This window comes from Myzus persicae, unplaced genomic scaffold (assembly GCF_001856785.1).
Source record: "Myzus persicae strain clone G006 unplaced genomic scaffold, MPER_G0061.0, whole genome shotgun sequence".
In the NCBI taxonomy this organism is placed as follows: domain Eukaryota; kingdom Metazoa; phylum Arthropoda; class Insecta; order Hemiptera; family Aphididae; genus Myzus; species Myzus persicae.
In genome coordinates, this window is record NW_019103222.1 from 310,914 (window position 1) to 327,957 (window position 17,044).

Sequence of the window (17,044 nt, forward strand, 5' to 3'; positions counted from 1 at the left end):
TGGAAAAATATTATGTCCTATGTTTATAATCTACAAACGCACGAGAACAAACAAACAGGGTTCGTTAATGCAAACAGTGTTCACGCACGTCCAATCAAAAGTAACATTATATTCTGCAGAGTGCATGATAAGACAAGTGAGCGTTGGGAAAATATTAAATATACATAAGTATACATCATAATATATATAATGAATTCGATGTATGTTCAAGAAGTGTATGGTTTTCAGATTGGTTGCCATATATATTTTAATTTTAATTGCAGATTTGTTGCATAAAATAGCTTAATAATATTATGTCGTATACTCGTATTATTTGATCATAGTTTATGATATTTTGTATATTTTGTACTTTTTTTTCCAAACCGACCACGTAATACACGTGTATCTTCGCGCTGATATCGTTTTCGATTTAGAACTGTTTAAATGAAAATACTCATCGCCGTGTGCTGTTGCGTTTCGCCTTAATCATTTTTAATTGTTAGGTTTTGTTTTTGTGTATGATAAAATATAGAATAATCGTGCACACCTTCAACACGCATATATCTATTGTAGCACGTCGCGTATGTCGCGGAAGTTTAATTCATTTCACAAGTCATAATATAATATACCTATTATGTTAGGCCTATATATATATATATTATACACGGCTCATTATATATATAGGCAGTACACATGTTATAGTTCAATGTTAAACCAATTTATGTCTTCAGTGCAAGCCCCATGTATGTATGTATTATTATATTTTAGACGCACAGCAGAAATGTCAGAAAAAACCACCTGTTGAGTTTTTAAATTAAAAAGACTTGAACGCGCCTCATCACTACAATATGCGAACACACGCGAGGTCCGACCGTAATATATTTTTAGTTATTTTTAGATCTGCAGAGTAATAACAAATCGTTACGTTTTATGGTTTATATTGTTTTTATCTCGCATAGTTTTCAAAACTTTGCCTGTTTACTACTCTCTTGAGAGACTCTTAACCTGATCTATACACCAATAGTCTGTTTCGCCTGCATAATGCATATTATATGTATAAAAATGCACGAAGTCCGAAAGTGCATCAAAAGTTTTCGACACTCTCTGAGAATCTCTCACGTAATGTATGCAATAAGTTATATATACAGGCGCGAACTTAGGTATGTGGTGGCCCCTGGGCGGAATATATTGTGCGGGCCCCTTGTACATAAACAAGGAAATATATTTTTTTCTTATTAAATAATATTTATTATTATGTTTAGTAGTAGTAACAATTAACTACTATAAAATAATAAATAATTATAAAAACAATCAAATCGAGTATAGAGTAATTAACCTCAGAAGAAGAAGAAGTTGTGTTTGGCTGTGTTAAGAAAAACTCTGTCGACGATGATCGATCTTCTTCCATTTTTAAATTTTAACACTGTTCACTGGTTAATATAACTTATAATATAAGAAACAAATTAAATCAGCTGTAACTATTGTCTATTGTGTATCATGCTACTGTTGTTAACTGACGTCTGACATGCAATAAGTGCAACGAACAAATAACGATTATTTATCTACAGACAGATAGTCTGTAATGTGTATTTTATATTTCCGAAAACTAATCTCATAATTCTGACGATGAATTACCTATATTCTTGTTAACCATCATGTTTTTTACGAAATTTGACATATCATTCAGACCCACGTGTGTATATTTAGAATCACATTTACTAATATTATTACAATCGAAGATACACACTACACAGTGCACACCGATCGCGGACGGCATAAACTATCTTATCTAGATTTTTAGAGACCGTTCATTGTCAATAAACGGAAATACATCCATTATTAGTTAGTAAAATAAAAATTTTTAAATATCCAAAAAAAAGTTCAATATTATTTAATTAAATATCAATAAAATCTTTTTTCCGTATCCTAATTTAAATATCATAAAATTGTGGGGGCCCTGGGCTGCAGCCCACTCAGCCCTCAGTGCGATGGATGTTATGATATGTGTATCCATGAGCTATAGAAGGTGCGACGATAGCAGAAGAGCGAGTTTGGTTTTTAATAACTACTGAGTGCGCCATTCGATTAATTGATTGTATTTTTGTGGGGTGCGGTCCCTTTGCACATATTATATATAATAAATGATAATAACAATAATATAAAACACGTAAAGTATTTGTTTTACTCCACTGTATACAGTAATGAACAGGACTCGGGACTTAATGCATTTGCATATTTGTTCGGGAAGTAATTAGAATAAATCTGATCCGGTACAAATTTGTGTTGTGGTGTTTGGAGTTAAAGTTTAAAAGTTTACTGTGCATATGTTTGCATATTTTGGAATTTTTTTCTACAAATACATATTTTTTAAGAATTATTGATTTTTATTGCATATTTAAAAATAATTGTTGATTATTTACTCTCAAATCAATTTTTTAGTAAATTAATTTTATCTACATATGATTTTGTCGGCAATAATACCGATAAGGTGATAATCAATAGCGTTACGGGGAACCCATTTTATTTTTAGCTCTGAGGACAATATTATTTTTATTTAATCTGTCTTTTATAGAATTATTTTGGTTGCCAGTACTTAGTGATCGACGGACTACGATCGTTATCGTGTGCATGTTCGTCAATCGTTGACGTGTTCATATTTGTATTCGTTATTTTTTGTATTTATTAGAGCTCGTATTTGAGATATAATATGCCAAAAGAAAAAAAAACACAAATTAGTCGATTGAGAAGTTTCATTTTGGAATTTGGGGATAATGTATTTTCCGCAGACGGAAAAATTTTATTTTGCAAAATATGTGAAATTAAAGTAGAATGTGAATGGCGATCTAGTGTAATACAACATTTTATACAAACAGTAAAACATAATATGAAAATGATTAAACGGAGGGAAATGTTCAATACAAGAAGCAGCAAATGATTACACAAACTAATACAACTAAAATATAATTATGAAATGATTATTTTTTATTTCATAAACATTTTAATTGCCAGGTAAAGAAGATGCTGAGTGTTAAGAAATCGAATTTTTTTTTATAATATAGTATGCGTAAAATACAAATTTTTAGTTATATGTACAAGATATGTTTTTTTAACGTCTTTTTAATTAAAAATAAATGCATATTTAAGCGCATATTTTGATATTTTTTTGGTGCATATGCATACGCATATTTTTGAGATTTTTAGCACATTAAGTCCCGATCCCCGGTAATGAATATTAGTACATTTCTCGGCAACCGTATGGGTGTGACTCACTATCCGAGAAAAGTGTACAATATTCGTGTTTTTACACAAATTCTCTTTTCTCCGTTGCATAGATACTGCGCACGTTGTGTGTGGTGCGTAATATGGTAGCTTTGCAACATTGTTTGAATAAAAATTATTATTCCGTGGCTTGTGCGTACAAACATGTATTGTAATAAATATTATGCAGATGGTCGTTTATCGCATCAAAAACACCAACAAAAACGGGCCCGATCCGATCCGACTTATTAGTAAGTGGTGACGTATACCATAGAAGAATAATTAATGTATATGGATTGCGCGTCCCCCACATCCATCTATATCTTAGAGCCAACGTTGTTAGAAAGAGAAAATAATGATAAAGATAACGCCTGTGTGTATATGACGGGGCCTAAAGTGTATGCCATTTCTAAAAATGTTTTTTTCTCTCTCTGTTGTTGTGAGTTTCCATTTCTTTACACGTATATGTGACGCGTACATAATATGTGCAGCAGAGTACGCAGGGGAGGGAGATCAGCCCTTTAAACACTAAAAATTAAACATTTTAAAAAAATTCCAAAAATAAAAACGAAATTGTTTTTCGTTACCAAACAAAGTTTTTTTTATCGTTTTTTTTATGACACGAAAAGTTTTTTTTTTCAATATATATTTGTCTGTGCGTACTCTAAGTTTCCCACGAGTGTTATAATAACTGAGAAAACACATCATAGGAGGTACTTAGTCTATTTTTCAAAACTAATATCTCGTGAGTCATGACAACTGCTGCAGCGTAGTACCTACTAATTATTATTGATTTTCAAGCTCCCCCCCCCCCATTTGAAATATCCCGCCGCTGGACGATATTGCGGTGCAGCGAAAACAATGCGATATCACGATAGCGTACAAAAAAAAAAAACGTCCAAAACTTTCACGAGCCGGATGGACGAAATATATCGCTCGCGGTGGGTGGGGCAAGGACGGGCCTCATCGAGCAACACCGCACGGCTCGCGTGTGTCATCGTCGCCGGAGACCGCAGTCGCGTGCCATATCATATCCACCGTGTTCGGCCGACAGATCTGCGCCGCTTGTGTGCCGTATCGTAAAGCGATCGATATCGTCGTATTTTTCGTTATAATATCATTTCAACAGTCGTACACCATTATTATTAAAATCGCATCGCAGTAATAGTGTGCTGCAGTGTGATTGTCCGACCGTCATCGCCCGGTCGACGCACCCGCGCGATTCACCCTCCGCAGTATATACACCAGACACCTGACGGACGTCCGCGCGCACAGAAGACTGCGATAAAAATATATTGATTCGTACACGCCCTCCGGACTTTACCTGCAAGTATCGATATCGACAGGTCAGTACTATATATATTATACAGTGCATTACAGAGAGCGAACAACTCGTGCACAATATATAATATGTCCACCTCCGACTGCAGTTTTTTGCGCAGCGTGAGTACCCATCGTGTATGTACTGTAAACACTTATTACTATAATTATTGATATGCGAGCATACATAATCGCCTGGAAAAGCTGCCGTGTGAAACATTATAATGTTACTGGGTATTTGTAGTTGTAGGGCTGGGATTTCGATGCGCTTTTCAATGTCGTTTTCCAGAGCTAGCCGTGCTCGTCTTATAACGTTTCGCGGTATTTAAGTATTTTTCAATCAGAATTGTACGATTCCTATTAAGACTTCTGTTTTTGTTTTGCGTTTTTCAAACATTTTTAATTTTTCCGCCGTTTTTTTCTTCATTTTTTAGGGCGCATGTTCAAACGAGGGTTTTTAAATTTTATTTTAAGATTTTCACTCAAAAAGTAACTGTAACGTATGAACAAGGTTTAACAATCCTATAGCCGAATTCGCATACGACGTTAAAATTGAGATTTCGAGTGACAATGGGAAATTTAACTGGAATACATAAAGAAGACTTGAAATTGTGCAGTCGTGGAAAACTTTTTTTAAATTTAGTGACAAATATTTTTTAGTTCAAAATGTGTTAAAAAAAAAAAATATTAAGTACCCCCCACGAACCATGCGCATGCGTGTAAATAGGTTTAATAAGGATATGAGGATAAAAAGGATATTATATGAACATAATTGTATATATTGATATGATCTGCCCGAATACACTCATAAGCAGGGCTCGGGACTTATAGCACTTAAAATCATTCAAATAAGCGCTTAAAAAACTTAAATTTAAAAATTAAAACTAAAAAATTCTAGATAAAAAATCAATAAATAAATAAATCTTATATTTATATAACAAAAAAAAATTTAACTTTCAAGATTTTAAGGATTTTATGGATTTTCTGAAAAATAAAATATAAACAATATTTAAAAAAAATTGAAAAAAAATTAATTAATTAATCAAATATGCGGCAACGTAGATAAGATAAGAATTATTTTTAATTTTTAATCCTATCAAACACAACTTTGCAGGAGAAAACCATAAAAAGACTAGAAAAACTGATAAAATAATCATAAAAACTGGAAATTAGCATTTTTTTTTTAAAAATCGCTGAAAAAAGCAAAAAAAAAGCACTTTCAAATTTCATAATTGTGCCTGTTGTAACATGACATACACTTCCATAGCGATCTGCTACATTTAAGCAAATGCTTCAAGTCCCGAACCCTGCTCATAAGTCATAGTGTTCAAATTTGGTGGGTATCTACCTAAATATTGTATAATGTAGCTAACACCACAGATTCAATCGTCTCGGGAATAGGTACAGAGGAGGAGAAGGAGGGGTGAGCGGAGAGACATGGAACATAATAATATTATGTATAGATGTGTTATTTTGATCATATTGAGTTTCATAAATATCTTAATTATACTAAATGAATCTATACAAGCACTGCAACGAATGTACCAATAATATTATAGCTGTGATTTAAAGTTACTGATCTTTATACGATCTGTCTAATTTACGTAATGTATACATATATTATATAATACCCTAATATATATATATATATAAGGATTCTAATGTCAGGTGCGTTACTATTATAAAAGTGACGTTTAAATTTAAATACCAATCGTTAAACTCATTGAGAAATAAGAATACTGTCTACAATTATTTTATAGGTACCTATATGTGTTACAAGGTCATTCTTTTTATCATTTGAACGTTTTTGATATCCTTATCAGCTAATTTTCATAAAGAAACAATACAAAATAGACATCGGGAGTAATCACAACATGTGGGTAAGTGCGCATACATAATTGCACGAAAACATCGAACTGCAGCGTAAGTGAAGAGAGCGATTATTTCATCGCGTGGATCAGAAAATATCTTAGGAACTATATTAATTATTTAAAAAATACATACTGATTAGTAACTGAAAAAAGGAAAATGGCATGTTTTTGAACGTTTAAAATGTATATAATTTAAATATTTTCTTTTTAGGTGTATTGACTGGATATTGTGGTAAAATAATCTCTCAGTATATAACTGTTTATTAGATTATTATTATTCCTGTTTGGATAATTTGTAATTGGAGCGTACAATTTAATGATAACCATAAATACACTATAGGTATTAGGTACCAAATATCTTGATTTATCAGTGACGTATTTCGAAAAATCGAAGTCCACAAAAAATGTAAACTACCTGCCAGTAAATATCAACACGACAACATAATAATTACGATTTTATTAGTTGCATGCATTGTTGGAGTATAATATTTGTTCACATTACAATTATAAATTCAAAGTACAATAGTATGTTATTCGCCAACACCCACAAGTATATTATAGTCTAAATATTCTAATAAATAGCTTAATATTAATCATAATCGGTAGATATGACGCATCAACAATATAATTATAATTTTACTAATGTACTCAATAAATGCAACGACACGACGAATAGGGGTGGGTCTGGGTTTGTCAATACGCCTTGTGCGTTTTTCACAATAATAATATAACGCGTACTCTAATACTACGTTTATATAATATCTACAAAAAAAACAAAAAAAAAATAAGAAAATTTATGATTTTTTTTTTTGTACGCCTAATAATATAATATGTACGTTCGGACTTTTCGTTAATCGTTTACAGTAGGAAATAATGATAGGTAACTATATTACTTACTTCAGTTTCAGTACGACTCGTGCATAATATTATCGTCTATTCCAGTTTAATGAGCAGGATAAAATGCGTATTAAATTATGTCCTACGCGCTGCAAGTAAACGATGATAGGCATCTACTTAAATTTTATCGCCGCACCGAGTATAGCTTTCGCTTACTATAATAGTTACGCATTCGAAAATACTAAAAGGTTTAAACCACTCCAGTAGGTTACCACACAAAACGCACATATTACCGGAGATATATAATAACGTCTATATGGTAAACGGTGAATACAAATCGAGAACAAATATATCGCGTTTTACGCGACTGCAGAATTTAATTAGGTGGGTACGAATTATCGCGATAGACGAATAGCTGCACACGACTTGCTGTTGTAATACAGATTGGACGGATGTTCGATCGACGTCAACTTGTCTTATTTTTAAAATATTTTTACCACCCGATCTGCAACAATAAGTAGTCGAACAATAGTTAAATTCGATGGCATACACGACGACGGGGGAGAAAAATCAAAATGAAATTACAAGAGTGACCGAGTGAAGAGTCTCCTCCCGTTGAAGGAACTCTTACAATTGGTACCTACTGTTATTAAAACACCGTCTACGTTTATGTGTTTCGGGCTTAAAAAAATAATTTATTCAAAATTGATGATAAGTCGAGTGCAATTACACGCAATGCCTCCCAAAGGCGTAACCATAATAATAGGTAACCTAGGTATATGGTATTTATTTGTGGCATGCATAGTCATGTAGATATTATATAGATTAAAGGTATAGGCACCTGTTGTGTATTTGTGTGAACTGTGAAGTATTGTATACATATCTATATTTTAGTTCAATCGAATAGTTTAAAAAATAAATGTATTAGCGGGTTTGTTATCCTCAGGTAGTATAGTAGTATAGACACTGGTCGCTACAACTCATCATGTTTTAATTGGCTTGCAGACGATATAATATAAAGAATTATGGTCAGTAAATCACAATTATATAGGTAGGTAGACCATGATTAATGTTACATATTATATATATATTTTTTTTTGTATGAAGCAAGTGAATTTAGTATAAATAATATTTTATTAAATGTGTCGCATTATGTAATATACCTATATATATATATTATATATTATATCAATATCGTAATATACATGACATACGCCTATTGATTTTTATTTGTAAATAGTTATTTTATGAACTTTTAATGACATTTTTCTTTTGAGGATTGATATTTGATAGTCTTCTTAAGTCAAACTCGTATGGGTACCTAGGCTTTATTTTTCAAGTTTATTCCATCTTGTGCCGAAAAAAACTATACCTAATGTATGTACATGCGATATATCGTGTGCACAAATTCTAAATTGTTTTCTAAACATAAAATTCTCAATAATTTACAGTTCCAAGTTTTCCTAAATGTCATCAAAACTAAATGATTTAGAACAGCAGTATTAGGCAGAAAACTAGAAACAATAATATTTCACTGAGGTTATAGGAAGTTACACATTTTGTTTTAATTGAACAATATAATATAATGGAGTTAGGTGTATGCAGTATGCGATTTGTGTTATGTAGATAGATTGTACCATGTAAAGGTAAAAGCCAGTAGGTACCACCTAATTGAGTGATATTAAAATTTATTTTGAATAGTTGCGTTACAGTGCATTTTAAACATGTACCTACGTTTAATAGCCGACGACAAAATAGATTTTATTTTACAATATATGTGTTGCGAGTGTGTTTACCAACAAAATAGAATCAATTACAATACTTTTTTTTCTCTCTATTTATGTTGCGTTTGTACAATTACAGGTTGTGATGAAATGAGTTTGGTGGTGTATTCAAGGTCAGAACATGTCCGTTTGCGATTGCTGGGCCAGTTTCAAGTTTTCTCAAATTGTAAGTAAAACGAACAATAAAAGCATAAAAATTAAAAACAATATACCGTAATAGTGACAAAGTCCTTATAATATAGGTAATATATGTATACGAGTGCATAATATGTAACATGTGAAATAATTATTTAATTATACAATATATTGGCGAACAACCTTCGTGAAAACACGGGCTGTGGGAAAACGTCCAAGGTTATAATTTTTTCTTCGTATTGCGTACGAAAAGTCTCCTCGAGACACATATATACTTGACAAAACGTGTACAGTACATTTCCAAGTAGAATATTTTTTTATAATATACGACGTATTATTGTAGCTAAGGCTGACTTATTATTATAATCGTTATTAATTTTGTTTTTTATTCGTTGCGATTTGCAAAATATAAATCATATTATTAGTAATTCTGCTTTTCTTATCTTTATTTGCTATCAAACTGGTCGTATTTTTTTGTATCGAATTTGAATACATTATATGAGCGGCGCATGAGAAAAATAATACGACATGGACATTAATTAAACAAGATGTTATTGAATTTAAGTTAGTTAATTTATTGAATTATGCATGAATATTAGTGAATCATTCTAGTGAGTTGAAAGTGGTTTCTATTATACTTAGTACTTCCATACTATAACTATACTTACCTAAACGTCTATTTTAGTTATACGCATTAAACAGCTATCAATTATTATTACATGCTACATCGCCACATCGGACTCGTTGTTAGACACACGTGTACGGACAAATGACATATGCATTTTTTAATTCTGCTGATCGTTTTTATTTAACCCATTCGCTGGTATTTCAATTTTTTCGACTTGCAGTTGATTTTTTCTCTAAATCTGTTACAAGGATGAAAGAAGTAGGTAAGCCCGTCGGGTTAGAAAACTAGGGAAGAAAAAATAATTTTTCACACAACATTATAATATATTATTATGTATTCAACAACGCAAATATCTAAATTGCCGGTTGTATAGTGTGAATGGAATAAATTGACTGTTGTCAACTATTCGTTATTACATTACATCGATAGGTAAACAACAGAAATCTGCTTAGGAGCCTTTATATAAATCGTCCATCCATATTGAAGTGATATAAAAAAAATTATTGGTTGAGATATCATCCGTGGTATACATTACGTGGTATAATATAAGCGCCACAAATTGCGTAAAACGTAAACTGAAACTTATATATAGTAAACTGTATATATTTTTTCGTCTCAAGTTACTATTATTTACTGAGCGCAATGTAATAAACAAATATGTATCGAATTACTTTTTGTCTGTGGTAGCTAAATAAAAAACACTTTTTTATACTGCGCAGATAGGTACTTATAGTAGGTACACAGGGTGATTCACCAAGCATGAGCAACCCCCTTTTTTTCTTCAATAATGCAGTTATTCAAAATATGATTTTTTATCTTTAAATATACTTCAAGATCATATTTTCAGATTCTTGAGATTTTTTGTTTTACTTATGGAGTGTACTGTGGAAATACAAACTTCTATTTTTCAAATGAGAACACCCCTATTCGACTATGAATTATAGAGTATCCGAGATAATTTTTCTGACATTTTTGACGTATCAAAATCAAATTTCGAGAAGTTTTTTAGTTATTTAACTTTGAGTTCTAGCCGCCTTCTAGGGATAAAAGGTCCATAGTAATGAATTTATGAGATATGGGGGCTATGGTGTTTTGAAAATTGTAGCCATCTATCGGTATTAATAATTTGTAAAAATGACCCAAGTATAATAAATACCATAGATCCAATCTTACTTCTATTTTATATTTATGTAAAACCAGTTGTAAGGACTATTATTCTTAATGCAAACATTTTAATGATTAAGAAACTATTCATTCGAATTTTGAATGTGATACCTACATCGAAATGTTCAAAAAAAAATTGTCCACCAATTAATTTACAGTAAAAGTGGGGGGGGGGTCCTCATTTGAAAAACAGAAGCTTGTATCACCACAGGACACTCCTTAAGTAGGTAGTATAAAAAATTCGAAAAAATTCATTATTAGAGGAAAATATGGGGGTGAGCAGAGCATGCTTGATGAATCACCCTGTACACAAATATTCGCACGATGTATAAAACATCATGATACACTTTTTTCGAAAAACGCACATACCCATCATATATTGCTACATCAGAATGTCGGTTTCGAATTGCAAAAAAACTTATCATCATCATTATTATTATTATTATTATTATTATTATTATTATTATTACACAGGAATTGGGGAATTTCAAATATTTGCTGTTCTGGTTTTCCGTAGACATATCACTTGACGGCAGTCGCACATATATATGTATACCGTTTTCGAATTGCATATTAAAGTTTAAGCGCTCGGTACACATATTATTGCATATCACACGAGTGCATGACCCGTTTATTATGTCCGCGATAAGCTATTCTTTGCCGTAATATAAAATATAAAGAGACCATTATTGTTCGTGCAATCGTGCCCTGCGGTCGTCGAACGAAACGGAAAACCAGTTGAAAATTTAATTAAAAATTCAATGGGCAATATTGAAGTGCAGTGGGTATGGCGTATCACTGCGCATGATATACACCATAATCACTTTTTTAACTGTGTACATATATATATACACACGCGAGTTATGTCATTCAAATATATATGGGACAGCAGATGTTTGTTGACAAACGATACCTGCTAGTTTTTTTTTTCTGCTATACATTTTCGGATTCTTCCTTATTTTTCGCTGAATCGAAATACAATTACACATCATCTATATAACTGTAATGGGCTGCAGGTATCGTTAAATTATATATGCATAAATTATATATCTACCTGTACGGTAAAAACTAAAAAGTAGGTTAATTTAGGCAAACTTGAAGCACAGTGGATCGCCCGAAATAACGATTAATTTGTTGTGCACATATACTCATTAGTCATTAAATACGTGTACTCTGACACCTACCGCAAATTTGATTATTGGCGATTTTTATGAGATACCTAGTTCAAAATAAATATAATACAATGTTTTATAATTATAAATTTATAAAAAATCAATACTAATTACTGATTATTGAATGATATTTTACTTCCTGCAACTTTAATCCTATAGAACTACGTCTACTATAGATTCTAGATCCTTATACGGATTCCTGCAGGAAACCAGGAATACACTTTCGACTAATACGACTTTCGAAGCAAATGATGGGAAAAACTATAGTCTACTTGTTAACATTTTCTCAGTGTAAATTGCTACCTGCATTCATGGCTTTACTTTACCTGTCATCGGTGAAGTAAAATATAAGTAATATTACTATTATTATTTATTTATTTTTTAATTGATCTTAACCCGGCAACTATGGCCATTAGCTAATAATAATATTATTATTATTATTATTATTATTATTTTTTTTTTATTAAAGAAAAGAAAAAGCCTCACGGATAGCGTGACTATTAGCTTGTATTTACATGATAATTTGTTCTTAAATAATTTAAATTTAAATTGTACAGTTGAATGCGTCTTTCATAAATGAAATTGGATAATAATATTATTACATCATAATGTATTTCGATAAACTTTAAACAATTATTTGTACTCGGTATAACTGCCCTGTCCAATTTTATTGATTTCAATATCCTCTATTTGGTATTAATCTGTCTCTATAGTATACATTGTACCAGAGATACCTAACGTTTTAATAATCACCATATTTTATTTTTTTAAATTTTTTTTTCAAGAAGATAAACCACGTAAAAGTAATATAATATGTTATTGTTATAACTATTGTAAAGACAATCGATAAATAAATAATAAAATTAATTTAAAAATGAACGCAAACACTTTTGTAATTAGCTGGATATTCGAACCACGGACGTTTTTTTTTATCTGTCGATTAAAAGCTACTGATTTCACTTAAAACGGATTGTATAGAAATTATTTTTCGAAATATATTGGACAAGAAGTACGAAAAAGAGACGGGGGCCCTTAATCTAACTCTCCAGCGGCACTAAACCTCCTACTGCAGTTGGCTTTAGAAGGTTTAGACTTTCGGAGAGCTTATTTAGTTTCAACACGCTCTACGATGCCATAGGACGTACAGATGCTTACCTGTTTTTTTTACTATTTAAATATAAGGTTTGTTTGTTCTCGTGGGAACGAAATAAAACGATTTACTGTATCCATCCGGGATTATATAATACTATCTAATATTATGATAGCTAAAACCATATAAACTATAAATCAATACTCGATACAAGGTCAATTTCATTTTTTTGATGTTCTTCAAAAATAATTAACCCTAGAGGCTTGACATTTTTACCAAATATTCATATTTGCTCAGACGAGGCATTATTTTCAAAATATTAGTTTTTATTCCATTTCGGTACTTATGTGGACATTTTTCGGTTAAAATTACTTGAAAACCTAATATACAAGGTTCTATACATATATTATTTCTTGCCGCAATAAAAAAGTATTGAAAATACGTAAATTGTCTTGTAACAAATGCCACTGGAAACTCCTAGAGTAGTAGGTACAAAAAATCTGAAGAATTTGAAATTACGGTATTACAGCTATAATATATACATAGGTACGTACCTATGCATACACGTACAACACTGGTATTAGGTACAAATGGTACGATCATAATATTATGTTGGTTAGGTTCGCTATTATTAGTAATTATTGAAGCAAAACCATGATTCACGTTTCGCTGTGTCGTCAGAGTATACTAATTATTTTGTACAGCTGTATAGGTATCAATCGTATAGGTTTGTGCAGAAGTAATTGTGTTTTATTTCAGTAAAAGAAGATCTCTTCGTACACTCATCAAGGTCTTGGCGCCTGGGAAACAATATAATATAAAAGTTATACACTTCGCCCACACATTTACCCATACAATAATATCGTACTTACATGCGCTTTGCTCAATGCCGTCCACGAAATTGATATGATATTGCAGAGCTCCCACGTGTGAATAAAGAGACCTATGTAGGTATATATAGGTACCCAAATAAAATACGTAAATATACCTATTATGACGTTCTTTTGTATATTATATCGTAATATATATTTAACCAAGTGTGCAGTGTACAAGTTCAAAATGATAATGATTGAACTCGGTAACAATTAAAACTGAAGGATAAAATAGACCTGACAACACCACGGCGACTTCGCCGTATATTCAGAATTGGCCTACATAAAAATTAATGACTCGTGTTGGGGGTACTCATCTATCAATAGATTTACTAACGACTTGAAAACGAATCTTGTGCGCTTAACGATCGTGTATGCCCGCAGGTATGTATTATATATATATATATATTATGGCATAGTAAGTACCTGTAGAGTTATACTTGAGAGTTGAGTTGAGTTCGGTCGAAAATTAACACTGCAGCCGACCTGAGACGAAATGATTTATTTTTGCAAAATAAATCGCTTACGTTCCGGTTAAATTATACAAGTCATTGTTGAGGTCTTGACAGTATTAGATTATTCGGTCAAAGTCTTTGAATCTTTCGCCGGGAGGAGGATGTATACTCGACCATTACAGGGAGTTTATTTCCAGTTTTTGTCAACAGCCCGAGCCGTATATACAATGATGAACATTTACTTAAATGTTATTGTTTTCACTTTGCATCTTCGTAAAAGTTTTTAAACACTCGTATTAAATATTAACGGGTTTAATGAGGAGGATGGGCGCAGTAAACTTGTTTTCATTCGAAGGGCAGAAAATATTGCACGACCCATCAACCCCTGAAAATCTGATACTGAAATGTAATTACACTCGAAGGTCATTCGGTGGCAACTGACAACTGATCGTCGCTGTACCGATAGGTAGTAAACAACCCGATTTAAACTTACAAAAGAAGACATTTATCGATAAACTATAAAGTTTATGTACCCGTATAATATTAAATATATTTGTAATTTATACTCGTAATGATTTGAACGCAACTGTGAACATTATCACATAGGCAGGTACGTTTAAGAGATATTATTATAATATATCTACTGCGAAGAATGCATTTTCCACAGCTGTATATCTCCACGACGATAACGTTACCCATCAAAACGAAGTGGTTAACAAGACCTCACCTTTTAAAAAGGTGTTCCGTGCTTTGTGCGTATAATAACTAATAGGCGATTGTAATTATTGTGAGCAAGGTGATGTCTATTAAATATCAAAACATATTTACTCGCAGTAAAAAACATTAAAGTAGAAAGAAATAATGCGCAGTTGGGAATGGTTACACTCGGTTATATAGGTACCTCAAATGGCCAATATATGGGTACCCGGCCGCTTGTGTAATATACATTAATACGACGGACTGAGAATTTTTTGGCCATATTATTATAATTGTTGACCGTTTGGTAGTTTAAGAGAGTTAATATTTTCTGTTATATTTATATTTCACGGCACTGCACTGTTCTATGTAGTTTTCTGCGTTCCAACTTATTGTATTTTACCTATGCGCACATTGCACTTCATAAAGTAACTAATTACACGACTTATTAGTTATCATTATACTAGCGACCGGGTCACTCGTGATTCATATAATATGTATATAACACAGGTATACCTTTGAAAAGTAAACGATACAAGTCTGACTTAAAGCGACCGAAAATATTGTACCAATACCAAAGCGTGGGCAAGTCAATGATATCTTCTAACCGAGTTGAGTTCAGTTGACAAAGAACATTTAGAAAAGTTTTAGTTAAAGTCAGTAGTTATCCTAATTTTTTTTTAACTATTAGCTTATTAACTTAATACGTTAAGTTATATATATTTTTTTTTCAATAGGTACATAAACAGGCACATGATGTGGTTCAAAATAATAATTGTATTATATTTATAGTCTAGTTATTTACAAACGAATGACGTAACTTGTATGTTTTGATTAAAAGCAACTCGTTATTTACGAAGTTTGTAAAAATCAGTTTAGGTAAAAATAATTAAGTAACGAAAATTAAATTAAAAAAATTCAAGTTAATACTCTTAAGTTAAAATTAACAAGACGAAAAACTTTTAAACTCGTTTACGTCCAGGCTTGCCAATACATATATGCTGATCGTGTTTAACGAGTGAGACACGCACAGCACAATGTGCCTGTAATAAAAAAAAATAAAGCTTTAAGAGAAAAAAAAACTCAAAAATTCCACCGATTAGCCGTGATTACCTGTACGGGTATGCGGTTTTCACACGAGAAGAATATAATATTTTGTCGTCATCAATATCAGGCCCATCTCTTTTGTACATCACCATGATTTTTGTCGTTGTTGCAGATTTTGTGTCTGAGCTGTCTGCTCTATAAGAGATGGTCGGACGCAGAAGCCACCAGACTGTTTTATTTCTTCGAGAAGTCGTCCAGGGAATGGCCTTTGCTGAACAACATCACCAGGAACGGAGCCGGGTCTCTGTTCGCGGATGTGACTTTTGGCGGTTACATAATAATATGTGTGGCGCTGTACATAGCGTACTTGATGGGCGAGCTGAAGAACAGCAAGAAAACTGTAAGTCCACCTGACCGCGCGCCCATCGCAGTAAATAATTATTTATGTACATTGTGTACAGTAGAAGTGAATCGGACGAAGTGAAAACCTTAAAAGTTGCATTTCAAACTGCGCTCGAATCTTAAAAACTGCAGCAGTACAAAATATCCATCGGTCCAGAAAAACCCGTCGACACTTAAAATTTAAAACGTACAAAAATCTTTCAAGTTGCGTTAAGAAAAAACTAAACTTTTAATTATTTTAAATTTTTATTCGTTTACAAAAATTGAAAAAAGATTCATAGAATGCGTGTAAAAAAAGTTTCAATCGACGAGAATCGTTAGAAAAAAAAAAAAA

At 32.0% G+C, this 17,044-nt stretch overlaps 1 protein-coding gene across 3 annotated transcripts in view; it reads left to right on the top strand.

Annotated features, from left to right (window-relative positions):
* The first annotated feature begins 4,238 nt into the window (after positions 1-4,238).
* The window catches only part of LOC111034017, a 15,333-nt gene continuing 2,527 nt past the window's right edge, over positions 4,239-17,044 (top strand). For 2 of the 3 annotated variants that reach the window (XM_022315031.1, XM_022315029.1), the window contains exons 1-3: positions 4,239-4,583; positions 9,129-9,215; positions 16,481-16,708. In XM_022315031.1, the coding sequence (XP_022170723.1) occupies positions 9,171-9,215; positions 16,481-16,708 (273 nt within the window). In that variant the 5' untranslated portion in view covers positions 4,239-4,583; positions 9,129-9,170. Of the gene's footprint in view, positions 4,584-9,128; positions 9,216-15,759; positions 15,918-16,480; positions 16,709-17,044 lie in introns of those variants that run through there. The other variant, XM_022315032.1, reaches the window with a different exon arrangement.